This window comes from Mchenga conophoros, linkage group LG13 (genome assembly GCF_057382185.1).
Source record: "Mchenga conophoros isolate Kocher_MC1m ecotype Shallow Benthic linkage group LG13, M_conophoros_male_GT1.1, whole genome shotgun sequence".
Taxonomy (NCBI): Eukaryota; Metazoa; Chordata; class Actinopteri; order Cichliformes; family Cichlidae; genus Mchenga; species Mchenga conophoros.
Genome location: NC_140538.1, coordinates 25,976,483 through 25,994,377, shown reverse-complemented (window position 1 = coordinate 25,994,377; position 17,895 = coordinate 25,976,483). Strand labels below are relative to the sequence as shown.

General features: G+C 42.5%; 1 protein-coding gene across 4 annotated transcripts; it reads right to left on the bottom strand.

Moving 5' to 3' along the window:
• Positions 1-1,345: 1,345 nt before the first annotated feature.
• Positions 1,346-17,466, bottom strand: LOC146561418 (poly(rC)-binding protein 3). 4 transcript variants are annotated; one of them, XM_085297504.1, is made up of 14 exons: positions 17,228-17,466; positions 15,891-15,931; positions 12,940-13,048; positions 12,774-12,797; positions 12,620-12,652; positions 12,396-12,512; positions 12,114-12,245; positions 11,527-11,655; positions 10,801-10,890; positions 6,703-6,744; positions 6,214-6,289; positions 5,284-5,336; positions 2,984-3,153; positions 1,346-1,728 (listed from the first exon to the last, which is right to left on the bottom strand). In XM_085297504.1, the coding sequence occupies exons 3-14, from the start codon at positions 13,015-13,017 to the stop codon at positions 1,692-1,694; spliced, it is 981 nt and encodes a 326-aa protein (XP_085153630.1). In that variant the 5' UTR covers positions 13,018-13,048; positions 15,891-15,931; positions 17,228-17,466; the 3' UTR covers positions 1,346-1,691. The 4 variants fall into 4 exon arrangements, with proteins under 4 accessions (XP_085153630.1, XP_085153627.1, XP_085153629.1 ...); XM_085297501.1 differs by having other exon boundaries at positions 1,354-2,646; positions 17,228-17,446; XM_085297503.1 differs by lacking the exon at positions 15,891-15,931 and having other exon boundaries at positions 1,354-2,646; positions 17,228-17,447.
• Between the last annotated feature and the right edge of the window lie 429 nt (positions 17,467-17,895).

Below are 17,895 nucleotides of genomic sequence, written 5' to 3'. Positions count from 1 at the left end.
CTTATTGTGTGTGATGGAAGTTTAAAAGAAGAAATCCCAATCTGCACCACAGACATGCAAGTCTGCAAAGTATTGCAGCCGTTTTTCATCAGGGCCTGAGCGACAGCCTGTACACCTTTAAAAAATTATTTATTTTCTTATTTACCTCTAAATAGCTTTTTTTTTCCAAAACTGCATTATGGCAGCAAGCTCCAGCAATGGCCCGCTCACTCCTGCCTGTGTCAGGTTGAAAAAGGAAATCATTAATATAACATTAGAAGCTGGCTGTGAACTCATAACTGCCCTGGGCACACATCAACATACATGCAGCAGCGTTCAGTGCACATACACCTTCCCCCAGGTTGAAATGTCATCCTTCACTGTCATTACATTTCTGCCCCCATTAACTATTGATTATCTCCACTTCAGCATTTGGAGCCCTGCTGTGGAAATGGCCCTCGTGGCTTGCTACGGATCAGGCGGAACAGAAGTGCTCCCCTCCTCCTCCTCCTGGGTTTTTACGCTGAAAAGGGAGCAAAGTCAGATTCGCCAAGGGGCGAGGGTAAAGAGGGACAAGCCGGCAGGGACACGGAGAAACAAGGAGTGACTGCACTGTACCCCCACCTGCCCACTAGCAGCACGGTTGAGCGGACGACTGGAGGTTAACTTGTTCTTTTTTTTTGCACCCATGAGAATTTTGCCACAGCATGTGTTGAATATTTACTGTGAGGTTCAGCTTCGCTTCTGTTTTCTTTCAGGAGAGTGCAGGTAGAAAAGTTTGTTTGGGCAGGAGCTGCATGCCCTCTGCCACAAACAAACTGCATCCTTAATACTATGGAGTAGTTTGTGCAGAGTTGTCTTCGCACTCCTGCTAGTCTCTATGTGGCTGTGTCCTGCTAATGGACTCCCTCTATTTTTTCTATATTTCAGCTGTTGAATGTTTTACACGTACAATCTGTGGAAGCAAATTCAGTGTTTGGGGGATAAAAATAAAGAATAAAAGTTGATCTTACGACCTTATTAATATCACTTTGTTTATGGGGTTTGTTTCCAAGTGTAGAAAACTGAATCACACCAGAAGGCTTCAGAATCCCTCATTTCTACAAAGGGAATAAAAAACACAAATCCTAAACAGTGTATATTCAACAAAATAGCTTCAACACTCTGAGATATTATCCATAATTTCGGCTAAGTGGGTATGTGTGGTATATACAATTATGGCTTAAAGCCACGAGTAAACAAGGGAGAAATCCTCAAGAGTCCAGGTTTATATTTATGACTCGGAGAAATCAGCAAAAACATGGAATTCTTTCACCACCGACAAAATTAGAACAAAAGCAACCAATCTGCATTTGTAAAAAGTCCCATTTATTTCAAAGTCATTTCATCAACAAACATAATAAATCTGCATTCTGGTATTTTTTGGTGGGTGGCGGTGGGGTGGGGGTGGGGGGGTGCCACACCAGGAACACATGAATAAAACATTTATTTAAATAACTGATCAGCACCCCGTTTCGGATGAAACAAGTCGAAGCCTTCCCCCACTCGCCGAGGCTGGAGAATAAACAAGAAACAAGCCGGTGTACGGTACGAGCGAGCGAGAGTTAGTCAGGCCAGTCCCTGCTTTACATGATTACTGTGTAGGGTGAAATCCACTAGAATCCAATGTGGCTTTAAGATAATCCCATCAGAACTGCAACAGTGCAACGCTACTACAGAACACCCAAGCCTGTTAGCACTGATGAGAGCCTATAGTGAAAGAGAGGGAGGGGAATATGACAGAAGAGTGGAACAATCCTTGTTAAAAAAAAAACAAAAAAACAAAAAACACTTAACTTCTACAGTGAAAAACCAAAGGTTTAACAGCCTGCTGCCAACAAAAGCACCACGTCTTTTATTGCTAGTTGACATTTTCTAGGAAAAACTAGTCACACAGACAGAAAACTACGGTAAGTCAATAATTGCATCGGGATAAGTCTTCGTATAAAGCTCTGGAACACAAATCCATTTGAAAAATAGCTTTTTTATGAATACAAGCCTGAGTTACCCACATTAATTGTTATACATGTCCATGAGATAATACTGACTTAATATGCACCTCTACTGCCTCATTTAATTAACGAGAACATGTTTTGATACTGCCAGCCTTTCTGCATCTGTCTAATGTCATCCTGATTTATGGGGAACAAATGTTACACGGGGAAAACTTACACACTGGTGTAAGCCGATTTTAGGCCTATATACTTGCCATCCTTTTTAATTAGGTCCTATCGGTCGGCTACGATGCCTGGGCTCAAAAGCAGGTGTCAATAAGGAGCAAACTTCTGCCGCTCTGACTTTTTGACGCCGGAGGTTGGCATTTTTGCGGTGTAAGGGCATAAACCCTGCGTTAGGCTGGAAGCGGCTGCTGGGTGGACGGCCAGCACGGGGAGCGTTTTCATGCCAAGCAGGCTGGAAACGGGGACGGCGTAGTGTGGGTTTTGGATGGCTGGTAAGGTGGAGGGAGAGTGGACGTTAATTGTGGTGGGGGCTTGGGTGGTGGCCGCCAGGACGGCCATAGAGGTTGCAGAAGTGGAGGCAGTGGAAGCAGACTGTGAGAAGCTCATGTTCAGGTCAACTGGGGTCGCAGAGGAAGCGGCCTGCATTGTGTATTTAGCCATCTCTAAGCTGCAGGCCGTGACGATTGGAGGGGTAGTTGGAGACGGTGAAGGGTTAAGAGGAGAAAAATGGAGAAAGAAAAACGGGGAGAGGATGGGGGGAGAGACAAAGGATAAGGGAGGTGAGAAAGGAGAAAACAAAAGAATCAAAGAAGGAATGTGTTAAAAAGCAGAGACAATAAGGATTTTAATGCAGTCAAGAGAACAGAGCAGTGAGTTGGAACAAATCCAGCCTCACCCTGAGCACAATATCTCTGTCCCAATATAATAGCTCAGTGTTTGGCTGTCTTATCATCAGGCTGCGAGTGATGCCCTGCTGGACGTGGCTGTCCTGCGTAATGTCTTACCTGGCATTGATGAGGTACTGGGCCACACTGATGCTGGCTGGTGAACCTGTGATCGTGACTTGGCGCATGGCTGAGCCATCAGTGGCGCTGGCAATTTTGATGTGAGCTCCAGAGACCTGGCGAATCTCATTGATCTTGCTACCCTGTCTTCCAATTATGCAGCCAATGAACTGGGAGTTGGAGATCAGAAACATGCGAATAACAAAACAGGAATGCAGAAATTAGATTTTACAAAAGAACCTGGGAGCAACCGCCGTGGCCGTTTTCTGTAGAGGGAAACCACATTTCTCTTCATTATTGTGACAACAGAAAGCATATCTACGGTCCAATATGCCCATCAGATAAAACAGATGATACATAATTTATCACCACTAAAGCACTGGCTTTTATTTTTTACAAACTGATTGGTATTTTGGCAAATATGTTTATTTCTTGTCTGAGTTAAATGAGAAGGCAGGATGATATATTAGAAACAGAAAGAGCATCTATCTTGGCTCTGTCTGCAGTAGAAGTAGTAGTGTTGATGATAAACAAGAAATTATTTTTTAAAAATTATATGATAACATGTTAATATGCATATGGTAAATAATTCAGCAGCAGCCGTTATTATCTGGGAGACAGTGCAAAGAGAATAAGTGGCTGTTGCACCTTATCACTGGGTCCCACCTGCTATGTAATAGAAAAAAGAAGTAGATAGCTTGTCTATCTACTCTGAGTGACTTCATTATACTCTTCTGTAAACGCAGCAATAACATTGTGAATTATTTTGGTCACTAAGTAGTGCAGTGAAACTCTGACACCTTAATATTCCTACAGTGTGAAGTCAGCAAAATCCACCTCCAAAGCTCAGTAATTACCTCTGCCGAGGAGGTTATGTTTTTGGTAGCGTTTGTGTCATTCTTTCTGTAAACACATTAGCTCAAAAAAGGTTTGAATGAATTCTGATAAAACTTTGCAGGGGAGCAGAGCGAGGTCATGTTAACAATCCATTAAAATTTGGCTTAGACCTACCAGGGTCTTCAAGGTCAACTTAATGATTTATTGGTCAAAAATTGGAAAAAATGCCTTTTGACTCAAAAATTGTGATTCTTACAAGTATGGTATGTAAAAAAAAAAAAGATTTTGACCTCTGACCTCTTCTTCAAGGTTAAAAGATTGATCTGAAGGTCAAAGTGATAACTGACCTCTGACCTTTTACATTTTAGATCTGCCTATTGACCCCAAAACGTGTTATTTTAACTGCGCTACTAACTTCTTGCATAAAATACAGTAGAAGTCCATTAAAAGTAAGAAAATGAGATGCCTTGACAGAGGTTTGTGCTCTCAGGGTGGTTCTTGTTAATTATGTTGCTTGTTTGGACAGCGTAGTGCTACGTTTGTTAGCACTCTTGCTTCATGGTAAAAAGGTCCTGAGTTCATATCAGGGCTGGGCCTCTCTGTTTAGAGTTTTTACGTTCTCCCTGCACTTGTGTGGGTTCTCTTGGGGTACTCCTGCTTCCTCCCATAGTCTAAAAACACGTGTGGGTTTTGGTTAATTGGAGATTCTAAATTGGCTGTGAATGGTTGTCTGGTGATGTGTCCATGGTGTACCCTGCCTCTCGTCCTATGACAGGATAAGCTGCGGATCTCTGCAACTCTGAACTGGATACGTAAGAAACTGGATGGTACAGTGACTTCCTGGAGTCTTCATTATTTTCCCTCAATGCTCAAGAAAGACACTTCTTTTGCCCAAGAAATAGACACCCATTAAATATTACAACTTGTTGATTTTACAGTTTGGTTCAGTCATTATTAAACTAACAAGATACAACATTAAAATTCAGAATTGACAGACCAAAGCTGGGTATTTCTCCCCCTTTCCCTGCCTCCATGGTAAGCTTAGCTAACAGGCTGCTGGCTTTGTTTTTATGTTTACACACCTGAGAGTCAGTCTCACTCATCCAAGTCTCAGCAAGAAAAGTGCATTTACCAAAAAGATGTTTCCTACAACATCAAGTTCTGACATGATTCAGTACAGATGAAACCAGGACTGTCTGTGTCTGAAGCAGCACAGTTAACAGTCCTCTAACAGCCGTCCACAGACATCTTTTCAATAAATCTGTTGTGGATTCCTTTTGCAATAATCGATGTCAGCCAAAAGCAAGGACTATTTAATTTCCGCAGCTAAGTAGGTGAAACATTTGTGTCCAAACAATTCCTCATTAAAGCTGTCCTCCTAGAAAGTTTTAATGAAGCCAAATGCATGGAGATTATCAGTTCAGGTTTTAGTGCCGGGAGAACACAAACAATGTAACACTTACATCATTAGGTATTGCCAGCTCTTGTGAACTTGTGGGGGCAGATGCATCCAATCCTGCAAAGTAGGACAAGGAGCGCTACCAACAGTTTGGCACTAATGGCTTCCACTTTCATAGCACGACAAGTTGCCCTACTTTGTCTAGGTTATCACTGTTACACTGCTAAATTAAGAAGCAGAAAATAGCATAGGGCAAAATAATCATTCTAAAAAGACAATACATATATACATAATACATGCATGCTGCTTGACTATGACTACCACACCAATACTCGCTATTTAATCAAAATATTGTAATGTATTGTGCTGAGTTAGTTGTGACGGAATATATGAGTACGTGGGGTGGTTGAGGTCAGGGATGGTCTGGCCAAGACAGTGTTAGATTTGGAGGAGAAATGTTGCAAAAGGTGGAGGATGGGGTCAAAAACTTAGGATTTGTTTTTGTTTGGTTTTTCTTTGGAGAGGGAAACTGGGCAAATGGGGCTGAAATTTGGGTTTGATGGGAGAAATGGTGAGAAATTGTTAAATATTTACTAAACTGTAAATATTTTTGACATTTTTCACATTTCCCTGTCAGAGAAAGCTGCTGTTTTTTTCCTTTTTTAGCTTATATATCATTCTGTCTGCTTCAGTCTGTCGCATATTCTTTTCAGTGATAAATATTTCAGTGACTAACTTTCAAGGTAAAAAAAAAGAAAGCTGGGTGGCTTAACCTTAAAAACCTACAATTGTGTTGATTATTCTTGTTTTGTTTTTCATCTTATTTTCTTGTGAAAATCGATGAAATGCAGATACATCACCGCAAAGCCACCGTCTACTCTCAAAGAAATCCTTGATCCTCACTGAAGTGACAGCAGTGTTTTGATGGTGTGAGTCGAAGAGGAGTGATGAGAGAGGGATAGATGGACTTCCCTGGGGAGCCGTGGGTACGTACCAGGGAAGGTAGGGTTGCTCTGCCCAAGGGAAGGGAGGGGGATATGCTGCATAGCCAACTGGTGAAGCTTGGTCAACTGCAGGGTAGGAAGGAAGTTAGAGCTAACCAATCAAACTGGATTATTTCAGAGGAGCTGACAACTACAAAACAGAGCCAATCTGAAGTTCACAAACATCACACATGGTGTCAGTATCAAGAGATTCATTTTCCTCAGAAAGCATGCTGACTTCTCATAGCAGTCATCTGAAAATACAGTCACATCTCAAGCTACAAAGCTACAAGTGATCATGAACTCTGCAAATCTTCATTTCCATTTCAATCAGTGCATGCTGCTACCGTGGGTTAGTGTTAGTAAAGTCAACAGATCAGGGTTACTGAAATTTGATCTTTGCACAATAGGGTACACAGAGGGCGTATCGGTGGCTTGGAAGGAGTGGGCAGGAGTAGGTCATTAGGACTGATGTCAGTCACTCAAATGAACATACTTACATCTTGATGTGCAAAAGCATACTGCCCTGGAATTGCAAAGGCCTGGAAGGAAGAACAGATGAGATACGGTTATGTAATCGGGTGGTGCAGACATGTTATAACGTGTTACTTGAAAAATGAATTTGTCACAGACCATCAAGAGGAAAGTCAGTGCAGTGAAAATCCATTCCTTTCCCCTTTTCCATGGCTCTAATGTTTATAGATCTGACGGAATTTCATCTAAATGTCATCTGCCTTCCCCCCCCCCTCCTTCTCCGACCATTAGCTGGAAATCCAATAACATAAACAGATGTCTGATAGGTCAAAGCAGACTCTGCCAAATTCAGGACAGCGCCTGGGCAGCTCGTGGAAAACATCAGCCTTAGACACAACATGTAAACATGTGAATTATTCATGTAAAAGCAAGTTATTCCTAAATTTTCGGCTAAATGCATGTAAATATGATCAATGGTTGTATATATTTACTAGGGGTGCAACGATACACAAAATTCATGGTTCGGTTCGATACTTTGGTGTCACGGTTCGATATTTTTTCGATACAAAAAAAATGTTCATGCCTTTTTAATTTGTCATTTATTAAAATTATAAATATATATTTTAACTCAAAAGTACAGTTTTTAAATTTAATGTTGCTGAAACAAAAATAATTTAAAAAATAAATATATCTGATTGAGGAATCACTCATCTTTGGAAAAGAGAGTTTATTACAGAGAAATGGCTCTTTCCAAAATAAAAGCTATACTATACGCTTCTTCTGGGCTATATTCTCAGCAGCATATTGTAGCGGGTCAGGGCTGTTCGGGGTTGTTTGTACAGTTATGTTTTGTTTATGTTGCCATAGTGACGGGTGACGCCCTCTTGCTGCGACGGTGTGTCCTTCCGGGGTCAGAGGGCGCCCTGTGTGTTGTTGTTGTTGTTGCTGTGCGGTTGCCGCGCTGAGCAGTTAGCTAGCGGCAGTGTTCTTCTGCAGATGTCAATAAACGGCTGTGCTCCCTGGCTAGCTCACGGGAAGCAAGACCAAACAACACCTCCGTCTCCTCGTTGTCTGAGCTCGCCACATTGGTGTCAGAAGTGGGATGATGGTGGCACCCCATGTTCTGACCCGAGTGATTTTTCCCCCGCCTGTCGTGACCGGCGGTGCGCCAAAAGAAGGCACCTGGATATTTGCAAAGTGAAAGCAAAAAACAAGCGCAAATTCAAACGCGATTTCAATATGTCACATATTGACAGTGGCTCACCGATGCCAATGACATAATTACCCAGCTACATTTCCGAAAGAATGCAAAAGCATTGACATATATTTTTCCTTCCTACAATAGCCCGACGGGCAGGGCAGAGATAGATTTTGGTAGCCCGACTGGAAAAATCGCTAGCCCGATTTTGCAAGCCCTGTGTTACAGGCATGGCCCTTTAAGGATGAAGCCTGATGGGAAATGTATTCGGGATGTGTGTAGCGGGACTGCCTGGTGTGTGTGTGTGTGTGTGTGTGTGTGTGTGTGTGTGTGTGTGTGTGTGTGTGTGTGTGTGTGAAGAGAGAGAGCGGAGAAGGGGAAAAAGTAACGGTTAGCTACAGAAGAGACGGAAAGAAAATAAATAAAAGGAATATAATAACTCCCTCGACAGCCAGAGTTGTGTCGGCGATGCTCGCTGTGAGTAAACTGTTTCAGCCCACTGTACGCTGTGTTCGTGCCTTAGAGAAGAAATAAAGTTCGGTGAAGCAGTTTCCTACGCCTCCTTCGATCTTTTTGCTAGCGGAGTTGACCTGTATAGTAAGCTGTTGCCGGTGTTGTGCCAAAAAGTGATTGTCTGCCAAAAAGTGATTTCCAGTGTTTCTGTGTATTTTTTATGTGTAATATCTTTACGTATGTTCGTAAATAGACTTCGGTGAACAGGGGATACGAAGGGGTTACATAAAGAATTAAAAAATTATCTGTTTTTTAAGTATCTTTACAACTTGTACTTACATTATAACCAATCCGGTCCTTTATCCCCACTTAAAATATTTTTACAGAACTATTGTAATATTTGCTGCCATTTCTGCTGTCCTGTTGGGCAACTTACTCTTACAAAATACATTTTTAATGTTAATGAGATTTTTTTTACTGCATAAATAAAGGTTATATAAAAGTCGCTGCCAAAAACTGATTGCGGCTTGTATCTTGCTACACGAATGTTGTTTGTGGCTCAAGATGACTTTATGTCATCCATAAGGGATGCATTTGACATATGTTTAACATATTATAGCCCAACAAGTTACTTATAGCACTTTAAATATGAGCAATCGCTTTTTGGCAAATACCGGAAATCACTTTTTGGCAGACAATCACTTTTTGGCACAACAGTCAGTTACGGAACCTTCAAGTAACTGCCAGAGGTTTCCTTACTACGGTTCGGGGCCACGGATCTGGCGCGGTAACACCTGTATCTGATTGAGGAGTCACTCATCTTTGGAAAAGAGAGTTTATTACAGAGAAATGGCTCTTTCCAAAATAAAAGCTATACTATACGCTTCTTCTGGGCTATATTCTCAGCAGCATATTGTAGCGGGTCATGGCTGTTCGGGGTTCTGTTTGTACAGTTATGTTTTGTTTATGTTGCCATAGTGACGGGTGACGCCCTCTCGCTGCGACGGTGTGTCCTTCCGGGGTCAGAGGGCGCCCTGTGTGTTGTTGTTGTGGCTGTGCGGTTGCCGCGCTGAGCAGTTAGCTAGCGGCAGTGTTCTTCTGCAATGTCAATAAACGGCTGTGCTCCCTGGCTAGCTCACGGGAAGCAAGACCAAACAACACCTCCGTCTCCTCGTTGTCTGAGCTCGCCACATTGGTGTCAGAAGTGGGATGATGGTGGCACCCCATGTTCTGACCCGAGTGACTTTTCCCCCGCCTGTCGTGACCGGCGGTGCGCCAAAAGAAGGCACCTGGACATTTGCAGGACTTTGTGTGGGGCAATGGGGTCGTCGGGGACGACTGACCCCTTAGGCGGGGGCTATGTAGCGGGTCAGGGCTGTTCGGGGTTCTGTTTGTACAGTTATGTTTTGTTTATGTTGCCATAGTGACGGGTGACGCCTTCTCGCTGCGACGGTGTGTCCTTCCGGGGTCAGAGGGCGCTCTGTGTGTTGTTGTTGCTGTGCGGTTGCCACGCTGAGGAGTTAGCTAGCGGCAGTGTTCTTCTACAGATGTCAATAAACGGCTGTGCTCCCTGGCTAGCTCACGGTAAGCAAGACCAAACGACACCTCCCTCTCCTCCTTGTCTGAGCTCGCCACAATATTAAACATATCAGGTCCCCATGAGGAGAATCATGTGCTAACGGCTGTCTAAATGACTCGGGTAAAGTTTGTAACATGCATGCTTGTTGTTTTTGTCTGCTTCCACTTGTCTTTGCACTAGGATGATGTCGGCGTAAATGTGCAGTCATATTCGTTGTGTTCCCACTAGTGCTCCGTTATCGAGCTACCCCTGCGTGGGGCTAGACGGCTAACACGTTAACGAGCTAACTGCTCGCTAACGCACTAGTTCCCACCCATGTAATTGAGCATTGCGTGGCACATCCAACATACTGTTTTACTTTAGTCCATGACGCGCTTACCTTCAGGGTCATATGTCACATGAAAACCAAAATAATTCCAAACGCCACATCTGAATGAGGGTGGGGAAGGTTCAATTTGCCATGTTGCAAGGAGAGCTTAACTTCTGTCTCGCTAGCTTGCCCTGCGCTCGTCCTTCTGACGATGCTGTCTGTGTTGAGCGCTCAGTGGATCTGCGCTCGACAGTGCAGCCTAGGCTGAGTAGTCGAACGCAGATTTACTGAGCGCTCAACACAGACAGCATCGTCAGAAGGAAAGTTGATAAAATAAATTACAAATGTTGTATTGTTCGATACATATGCGTACCGAACCGAAAGCACTGTATCGAACGGTTCAATATCGATACGAGTATCGTTGCACCCCTAATATTTACACTGTTTTGCCCGTTTAGTAATAGAAACACCCCCTGATGATCAGTGAAATTTTGAAATCACACAAAATAATAAGTCCACTCAACTGCTGCGTGTCTTTAAATAAGCTAAATTCAGAGCTAAACAACTCCCCTATGGCTACTTACTTGTGCAGAGTGCTGTGGTGCTAATACTGCATGGGTTCCAGCAGGTACGACCTTGGGACGGTAGGGAATAGTTGCGCCTTTCGGTGGAGACTGGAGACACAGTCGTGCAAACCAAAAAGGGAGAAAATTTATTCACTGGCGCAGCTGAGAAAAAGAACTCTCACTGGCATTGATGCGTTTTATATCCTCCTTTATAGCACTGCCTGAATCTTTTTATATCCCATTCATCTGCAGAGAAAGTAACATAAAAGATCGGACCAAAGAAAACTGCGATACAACTGGGAGCACAGCTAAAAATGGGGAATTGGCAAGTTTTTGATCAAAATAGAAAGAGGTCAAGTGGATACTAAACCCAAAATCCAAACTCAAAGCTCCTCAGAATACATTAAGAGCATGTGCTGCGATGGGCAGTGTGAGAAAAGTTTAAAACGGGGTCTAAAAACGTGAAGAGGCTTTGACAGTACAGTGGTAATTTAAACGCTGACATTTTAACGATATGGGAAAAGTACTGCATCAATATCCAGTTTTATATGTTTGTTATATAATACACGTCTGGGTATATCAGACAGACAAGGTTAAGAACTATCAATATAAATTATCTGGGCTTTAGCTTTGAAGACATCCTGAATTTACTACCTTCCTCTGCTCTCTAAATAAATGTGACATACTTGACTTCTAAATAGAGCCGCTGAACGTGAAGATCATCTGCTGGCTGACAGCGCTTACCTCCAGCATCACAGAGCAGATGTGTCTTACACACTGAGTGATGGCCTGTGGAGTGCCGGAGATTGTGACAGCCCTCTCTGTGGAGTCCGGCAGCATGTCTCCTGCCACCTGAACCTGAGCGCCTGTGGTCTTAACATCACCAGACAACAGAAAATACAAAGGCTATTTATTGCTGAAAAGAGCACGCCATCACCCAGATTGAAATGCCGTTTCGAGCACCCCACAAATTATCCTGAACACATTTTGACATGCAGGGAGCAGCTGCAAGCCAAATAGCAATGTGCGCTCCAATATTTGAAGAGGCGCACACAAATATTGTCCATTCGGAATGAGTATTCAGGCCCTGCTCATCCTCGCAGGCATAATCAATGGGATTTTCACCCACCCCCCTCCCCGCCACCCCTCCAGAAAACATACACATAGCTTCATGTAGTTTAAGGCAGAGAAAAACAAGAAGATTTTGACTTGAGTGTTTGATACTCAGGGTGTCAGAGTGCCAGGGAGACTGTTTTCTGTGCTTGTTTGGGTGCAAAAAAAAAACAACTTCCTGCTGCAACATGAAAAAAAAGAAAGAAAACGACTCATACCTCTCGGATTTCTTTGATCTTTGAGCCTCCTTTGCCAATCAGTGAGCCACACTGGCTCCCCGGGAAAACCAGGCGAAGTGTCACAGGTGGCTTGCTTGTCACGTTGCTGTTTGTCATTGCTGCGGTAATATCCTGAGGGAGATTTCCAAAATATGTTGTTTTTCAGTGTCGACTGTACGGAACGTCAGCGTTATTTGACAAGTCTTTTTGTGTGTGTGCGCGTGTTGTGATGCAAGACTGGAGAAAAGGTGCAGCCAGTGTCTTTCATGCTTTTGGGCATACCTCTTCAAACTTTTGCGCAATCATGGAAAAGGCTCTAAAGATGCCCTCTGTAGGTCCTGTGATGGTGACTATCCTCTCAGGGGACGAGCCCTCTGATATGTTGATGCGAGCGCCACTCTGGAAGCAAAGCCCCGCGGTTATTCCAGCTGTGATTTGATTCGATCTGCCTGACAACGTGAAATTATACGCCCTTTCTCATTACAGATGTCAAAGCAAACACTCACCTCCTCCCTCATTTTCTTGACTGTTTCTCCTTTCTGAAATCAGGCAGGAAAAGAAGTCGGTTAGATTGGATTTATAAGAGGAATATAACAAGACAAACAGAAATAAAACAGCCAAAAAATCTATAAATGGTGATGGATTGTAAAATAAATCTACCTTCCCAATTATGCTGCCAACTTCCTGCGGATGAAAAGATAACAGCGGGACTTCTCTCAACAGTTTTTCAGCAGGATGTAAACATTTTAAAAGCTATTACGACACCGTTAGGCTATTACAACAAAAATGCACTGAATGATTTGAACTATTTACAAATGTCCATTACCTTTCCGTGCATCAGCAGCCTCAGCGTCAGTGTAACGTTCAAACTCCCATCTGAAGCCATTTCTTCCTTGTCAGACATTCTCGTTTTCCCAGATGTAAAGTAAAACACTCTGCAAGGATCGAGAAATAGTCAGGTAGTCAGGAAATAACATGTAAACTGAATGCATGCAGGCTGAAGTGAACATTACCGCTGTAGCATTTGACTATTTATGCACAGGGTCTCATTCAGGCCTCCATCGGGTACTGCTGCTTTTTATCTTTTTATTCTGAATTTCCAGCAAACCTGTGATTTTTGGGTAATCCTCACTACTCGTGCTAACTACCCTGTTCTTCTGTTTACAGCTAAATTCCCAGAGCGGCCTGAAATATGCATCATTTCTTTTCCTCAACAAGATTCAGCTGGAAAGACCTTTCTGGCAAAATAAATGTTAAAAGCTTTCATGAAGTGCGTGTAAGCTGCATTACCACTGTGGAATCCATCTGTGGCACAGATGAAGTAGACCTCCATCTGAAATTGTTATGGATTATTACCTTAACGAGGATAAACGTTGAGTAAGTGGAAAATTCTCCAAAGATGGAACACTCACTTTTATGTTGCTTTACGGAGCCACGTACCCTTTTGGGGGATTTTTAACTTAAATGATGCTCTCTGAAGAGTCATGGACCATTGTTGCTTGTCTTCTGATCATCTAGTTGTGAGCGGGGGAAGATAAGCCTATCGCTGCGTGCAATCTTCACATGGGACTGTGTCTTTAGTTCCGGCTAAATACAAGTTGTGTGACTCTCTTGGAGAAGATAAGATATAAAGGAAGCTACTTGTGCTGGGGAGGCCTGAGGATCAATTGATGTGTGTGTCTGTTTGTGTGAGAAAGAGACAGAGAGAGACGTGTCTCTTAATATCACACTGACACCACACAATGTCGACTCTGCTGTGGCCGCGTATCCAATTCTTTGTATTTGTAGAACAAATAAAGAATGTCTCGATGCAGTGAAGGACGGCCAGCTTATTGCACCGTAACAGACAGAGAGATGACTTCAAGTCTATAAAGCGCCAAGGTCGCAGTGTTCATTAGATCATCATGGTTCTGCTGAGAAGTGATTTTTCTATTTACTTTTAACGCTGGGCACGATGGAGAGTTTGTAGCTAATAAACAAGATAATCTAAATGGAGAAAAAAAAAGTAATTTAACAAGAGATTGATGTGATTGTGGACTAACTTAGTAATCACTCACATGTGAGACATTATCTAAAACCTTTTTGCAAATGATAGATTTGCTTCAGCTGAAATCTTGGTCATGTCAGAAAAAGCAGGAATATACTGGCTATAGTGGCTTGCTGTTGGCGAGCATGCATGAAGTACTCCCAGTTAATCTGCAGTTAAAGTCAATCCTACTCGTTTTAACAGTATGCCTAATGACAACCATCTCTCATTTCTTTATATTTTGCATCCAAGGAGCCAAACTTTACTTATTGAGTTTGACCAATAGTTCTCCAGGATTTCTGAAGGTGTTTTAAATACTGGCTGCTTCTCACTTAAAAGCTAGTTTTAGTTGTTCTCTTATTTTCATTCATATACTCCATATTGTATGTTGTTATGTATGAGGAAACATAAAATATAATACACATATACCAAAATATCATAAAAAGACTTTGTCAAAAAAATGTTTTTAGTGGACAGGTGGCTGTGAAGAAGCCATTCTTAAGGAAAGTAAACAGGGAGAAAAGGCTGAGGCCGAATTACTTAAGAACTATACAAAAAGTCAAAAGTATCAGGTCTTATGAAATGAGGAAGACGTACATCACAGACAGAGGTACAACAGTGAGTGTCTACAGCCATCTGTAAAACATAGTGGGTGCTCTGTCATTGTTTGGGGCTGTATTTTTTAGCCAGTGGTGTTGGAGATGTCAGATTTCCACCCACCATGCGTCAGATGGGCAGCAATATCATTTTTCAGCATGACATTGATCCAAAAAAACACTGCCAATGCAGTAAAAGCACAATGGAACACTATCAGTCATGTATTGGTCTCCCTATAGCCTGGTCATCAACGTCTCTGATACTGTGGGATCATCTCGACAGAGAAAAGAAGAAAAGCCAGCCAACATCTAAATAAGAGCTTTGAATGGAGGAGAAGTATTGCTGAAGACTACTTAGAAAAATTACAAGAAAGCTTGTCTAAAAGAGTTCAGGCTGTGTTGAAGAATAAAGGTGGTCAGGTTTGCTTCGTCTACTGTATTTCCATCTATCGTTTAACTAAGGCACTGCATCCGTTTTCCACTTTGATATAAAAATATACAGAAATGAGGGGTTAATCAGGACTTTTGTTTAGTATTGTACACTTGTTAACTTTTTAATAAAGAGTTGGATGAGACATTGGCGTAACATTGTGCTGAGGGGCGGGGGGGGGGTCAAGATCTCTGTTTAAACGTGCAACTATTTTGCTGGTAATACTTGAAATGAGTAAAGACATTAACGGCCTATTTATGCAAAATAATTCATAATTTTATTAGGGGGGTTATATTGGTAGGGTCTGATTATTGGGGGGGTCATAACCCCCGTGACCCCCGTGGAAATTACGCCCCTAGGATGAGAAGATTGACACTATTCCTTTGTCTTTATGAAGTAGGGTTCTAGCCAGTCAGCTTAGTTTAGCATGAAGACACAATTCTGCATCTTTGTTTAATCAATAACAGAATGAATCACAAAAACAATACACTATGGTTTATCTGCCTGCCTCCTTCACTGGCTCAGCCAGTTGGCAGGCAAACAGTGGAGCTCTCCAGGAGCTGTTGAACCCAGTCAAGGATTTAGTGACCTTTGGACTGAAACAGGCTAAGCTAACAGGCTGTGGCCTCATACATATGTACAGATGGATAACCCTTCAATGCCAAGTGTTTCACAAAAAGTGTCATTTTTATGACCTTCCCATAGATCCCAGCTTTTATACTCACACAAACCAATAAATACAGTACTCTGTGCCGCCATTCCACACCTAGAAAAAAGAAGAACAGCGTGATTGTGTGGGTTTGATTAAGACATGCTAGCACTAACAACAAAATTCATTCAGGAGGTATCCAGTTAAAATGTTGGTAATATCAGTGTGATGACAAGCAAACAAAAACGGGGTTTCCCAGCAGCAGCGAGAAGCTTACAATATGGTATTGTTTTAGCACATTCCAGTGTTGATAATACCAGACTGGGCTAAAGGCCTTAATCCAACCAATATCTTGAATAAGTGGAGGGTGTCTTTCTGCTAACAAGAAGCGCAGCTATTCTCTCCTCTGTGCATCATTATAAAGTTCCTGTGAATACATCGAATAAAGCGAAACATCTCTGTCTAATCCTATAGGCCGGGATTTGTTTAGCTAATGCTAAGACCCTTTTGACCTATTTCTGTCACCTCTAGCATGCAGGCACCCACTCAAGACTTCCCGAACAAAACGCTGGTGCACAACAGCACCCACAGAGTATACATGATAAAACAGATAATCTACAGGAACTCAGCTCCGGGAACAGGCAGCCAGAAGTGTGCTTCAGACAATAAAAACAGGGTATTATCCCTCGGGGGAAATGGAGAACAATGTCTAAGTGGATTACTTGAAGGATTTCATATGAAAATATATTCAAATTTGGAGGCTAAGACGAAGAATGATAGAACATTTTGAAATTGAAACAGTACTGATAAAATTACAGCATTTCAGGAGATTATGACTTGCAATTGTTCTCCAGTTTAGGAGCAATGCTCTTAAAAGACAATGTTTCAAATTACTTATCTCGCTTATCACAACAAGCCAACAGCATTCGCTTCTTAAAAATCTCGAGCAATGGCTATTTATAGCTATTTTGTGAGCCACCACATATCAGTATATAAGTGTGAGTCCTCTCAGTGTGGCATTCCTCCATCAACACAAAGCCTCCAGTATTGGAGATTCATCACATGTCTGGCTTAATGTGTTAATTAATTCAAGCCCAAACTATCTCTTAGGGGAACGGTGCAACAAAATGCATTTACAGCACAGCACAGAGTACAGGAAAAACAAGCAGCTCAAATTATCTCAGCCTAATGGGAGTCAGGAGTAGTGCATTAAAACAAAGCCTCTCATTACTCAGCTTCCATTAAAAGTCCACAACCAACAACTTCAGCTTTCTTTCTGGCTAAACCCCAAAGTTACTGTTGTATGCAACAATGTTCCCAACAAATTCTCTTCAGTGAACAATCACCAGCTTGCATTTGAAGCCCAGTGCGAGGCCTGTAATGCATCAAGAATGAGTGGTTTAAAGTACTGACCTTATATACAAAATACTGCTTCCGTGCTCTTATTTCTGGTATTCAAAAAGAATGGCGCTTTAGTTTGTAGTCCGTGCTCAACGTATGACCCTTTGTTGTCAGTTATCCACAGAGTGGACAGATGGCTCCCTGTGCCCTCAGACCGGCTGGAGCGGAGGCTGGCTTTGCTATTAGTCCCTCAGCTTAGCCCAAGATAAGCCCCTACGCAGGGCAAGTGAACCCGCATCTCTTGCCTAATTCTCCCTGTCACAGTCACCAAAGAGGCGTTCCTCCGCATGGAGTTCCACTAGCTGAAGAGGCCTAAGGGCAGGGCAAAGAGGCTCTCCGGCTGGACAGTGTCCAGCAAAGATAGAACCAGCTACAGTTACACCACAACAAAAAGACCCAGGAAGGTCTAGCCTTTTGCAGTCATCAAAAAAGCACAGTGAGATGGTGAAGAGAAGCTTTGTTAACCGATGTTGGTTCGTGTCTAACGGCTCTGCATGACTGCTGTGTTTTTCATTAGATTTTCTGAGAGCTTCCTGCCAGCACAGGGCAGGATTTTCTCTAAAAATAAATCTCCTTGTAAGAAAGCACAGATTTCTTACAAGGAACTTGACTAATTGAGGGGTGGAAAGGACAATGTGGCGTTTGAGGTATTTAGTGATGTTAAGCACAATGTCTTCGTG

Bases quoted from the DNA above. Each gene is read 5' to 3' on its own strand.
- LOC146561418 (XM_085297503.1), bottom strand. From the start codon at position 13,017: ATGTCTGACAAGGAAGAAATGGCTTCAGATGGGAGTTTGAACGTTACA. The intron at 12,513-12,619 runs GTGAGTGTTTGC...CTTTGCTTCCAG, and splicing joins TCAAGAAAATGAGGGAGGAG to AGTGGCGCTCGCATCAACAT. The intron at 3,154-5,283 runs GTAAGTGTTACA...TCCAACTCCCAG, and splicing joins AGCTGGCAATACCTAATGAT to TTCATTGGCTGCATAATTGG.